The 2,666-nt window shown below is 28.1% G+C and overlaps 1 protein-coding gene across 1 annotated transcript; it reads right to left on the reverse strand.

The window, feature by feature from the left end:
- Positions 1 to 283: 283 nt before the first annotated feature.
- Positions 284 to 1,432, reverse strand: LOC124825455 (uncharacterized). The gene is made up of 2 exons (XM_047298065.2): positions 1,185 to 1,432; positions 284 to 617 (listed from the first exon to the last, which is right to left on the reverse strand). Exons 1-2 carry the CDS (start codon positions 1,317 to 1,319, stop codon positions 480 to 482), a joined length of 273 nt encoding a protein of 90 aa, XP_047154021.1. The 5' UTR covers positions 1,320 to 1,432; the 3' UTR covers positions 284 to 479.
- Between the last annotated feature and the right edge of the window lie 1,234 nt (positions 1,433 to 2,666).

The following is a 2,666-nucleotide window of genomic DNA, read 5'->3' on the forward strand; positions in this document are numbered from 1 at the left end:
TTCATTCTGATATACTAATTTAGGGGGTTAAATAGGATGAAACAAAACAGACTCACAAGTTAAAATTTTAACTCAATCCACCAAATTTTAATAAGTTGGAAAGTTTGCACGCAACTCGTTTTGTCACTTTTAATTATATGTTAATCTTGTAGTGTAGAACAAATTTGATGATTCAATATTACATTCACTCAGAACACTTAATATAACGAAAAGAAAGGAAGAATAAGAAATAGAAAAAGAATGTAAGCTTTTATAACTTGAACTTAGATGTCAATCCTGAGGATACATTGTGAAAACATATATGTGATATCATGTTATGAGTAGGATTATAGGGTGTGTGACTTATTTGAACCCAAAAATCAGAAAAATTAAAGGAACTAATTCATATAAAAAAAAGGAAAGAATGGGAAGACCTAAAAATAAATCCTAAAACTGATTAAATCACTTTAAATGTTCTATATCGCTTGAGAAAGGTGGGGTCATTTCTCTCTTAATTTCTTGGCTATAGCAAATGCAGCTCCTGCCAAAGCCACAACTATGCCTGAAATTACAATTGCTGATTTTATTGTTTGCAATGCATCCTTCTTTTCTTTTTCATCTTTCACCTCATTTTGTGCCTGAAATCAATTAAAGACATTATATAATTAAGAAATTAAAAAAAATGTTAAATATATTTTTCGTCTTCAAACTATTATATAAAATTAAGTTTAATTTTTAAACTAAATTATAAAATATTTAATTCATGCACTCTGCAAAGTCAATGAAAATATCTTTCTTAAAAAAACAACATCATTATATAAAACTTCCTTTGTGACGTGAAAAGTTGGGAATCCAAGTGTAAGTCTAAGTCAAAAGCAGAGCATTGTATAAAGATGAAAGACCCATTATTTTAAGATTTTGAGTAAAGAGTGGTGCTAATCCTCCTTTATATGGTTAGACTCATATTTCATTTGTTATTGTGTCTTCCCCAGTGAACCTCCCCCTTATAGACCCAACAAAAAATACTTCATATGTTTTTTTTTGGAAATGATGACTTGAATTTCATAAAATACATGGATTAAATATAGTTTTTTTAATAATTTAGAAATAAAAGACATATTTAACTAAAAAGAAAAAAAATAATATCCCAATAGCATGTTAATCGTTGGTGATGATCTCTTGTATATGAAAATGATGAAATGTACCTTCGTTTCCTTGTAGGCTGTAACCTCAGAAGATGTCGGGTCAATCTGAACGTTTGTGTTTGTCTCAGGATGAAGTTCTCCAACAACATCTGCGGGTGGGAATGTAAGATCTGAATTTTGAGGTTGGGTTGCCATTTTTATTTTGGCTAGCTTTCAAGCAATGGTGGTTATGGAATAATTGTGGGAAGGGGAAGAAGAGAAGAGAAAGAAATAACTCTCCACATTATTATTACTAAGGATTCATACATGCCAAATAAAGTTGTGCATTATAGATTGACACGTGTGAGTATTGCAAAATTTTAGGTTGTTATACCTTTGTGGGTCTCAAACGATGCCGGTTTGTTCTCAAGCTTGCCGATATACTTGGATAGTCTTGGCTAAATTTTCGATAATAAGGAAATAATTATATTTTTCTCCCTACAATATTCAAAAAAGGAATTAACCTACTTAAGAAGAGAAAAGAGAGATATAATATATATAATAATAATAATTATACGGAATCATAAATTTAAAAAAGAGTTCAAAAGAAAATAAAAATTAATAAAAATTAAATTACAAAAAATAAAGACATGACACTTCTTATTTAAGTTGTACACATCGTTTTTCATATAACAAAATTTATCAACGATAGAATCTGTATCAAACTTCTTAGTAATCTTTCTCTCACTATATGTAATTAAACAATCAGTTAGAAATTCATCTTCTATTTTGTTTGAGTTTATTTTTCACAATTTTTATAATTGAAAAAGATATTTCAATTGTACTTATTGAAACAGGTAGTGTTAATAACAATCATTATAAGAAAAAAACATATTACATACAAGTTAATTCATAAAATCCGTAAGTTATGCAATTTTACTTATGGATTATTTACAGAAAAAATAGTCATAGCTCACGTATCTACGAATTTATCCATATGTAATTATCTAGGGATACATTTATATGTAATGTGTTTGTCAACTTTAATGTTTTTTCCTAGTACACTTAATATCTAAGAATTTATATATACTTGGATATTGAAGTTGATCATTTTAGAAAATTAATAATATATGAAAAGTCGTTAAAACAAATAATTCAAACATATAATATTCATATCTAAGTTTAACAATGTCAAAAATTCGAATACAAGTATTTGAATACATAAACATCTAATAATGTGATAATATATAAGCAACATTTCCTAACATTAATAAAGTCCAATGTTCCCTAACACATTAATCACAATTAGGACGAGGTGGATTAGGGGGTTCTTCATCACTTTGTTGCAGTTGTTGATTGTCCTGATTTGATTCCATTATTTAGTATTTGATAGTTGGAAAATATTTTGTGTAGTCATTACCAGAGTCGAAAGATATTGGATGATCACGCCAATAAAACTCTATATCGTTTCAAATTTCATTTGAAATTGAGAATTCATTTGACAAATTTTCTCCTTACTAGTTGCTAGTCGCATTCTTAGTTGAGTAATCTCCTCTGGATTTA

This window comes from Vigna umbellata, chromosome 3 (genome assembly GCF_029865625.1).
Source record: "Vigna umbellata cultivar VRB3 chromosome 3, Vumbellata_1.0, whole genome shotgun sequence".
Taxonomy (NCBI): domain Eukaryota; kingdom Viridiplantae; phylum Streptophyta; class Magnoliopsida; order Fabales; family Fabaceae; genus Vigna; species Vigna umbellata.

Excerpts from the sequence above, each read along its gene's own strand:
- LOC124825455 (XM_047298065.2), bottom strand. The coding sequence starts at position 1,319 with ATGGCAACCCAACCTCAAAATTCAGATCTTACATTCCCACCCGCAGAT. Across the intron at positions 618-1,184 it reads CAGCCTACAAGGAAACGAAG|GCACAAAATGAGGTGAAAGA; the intron begins GTACATTTCATC and ends AATTGATTTCAG.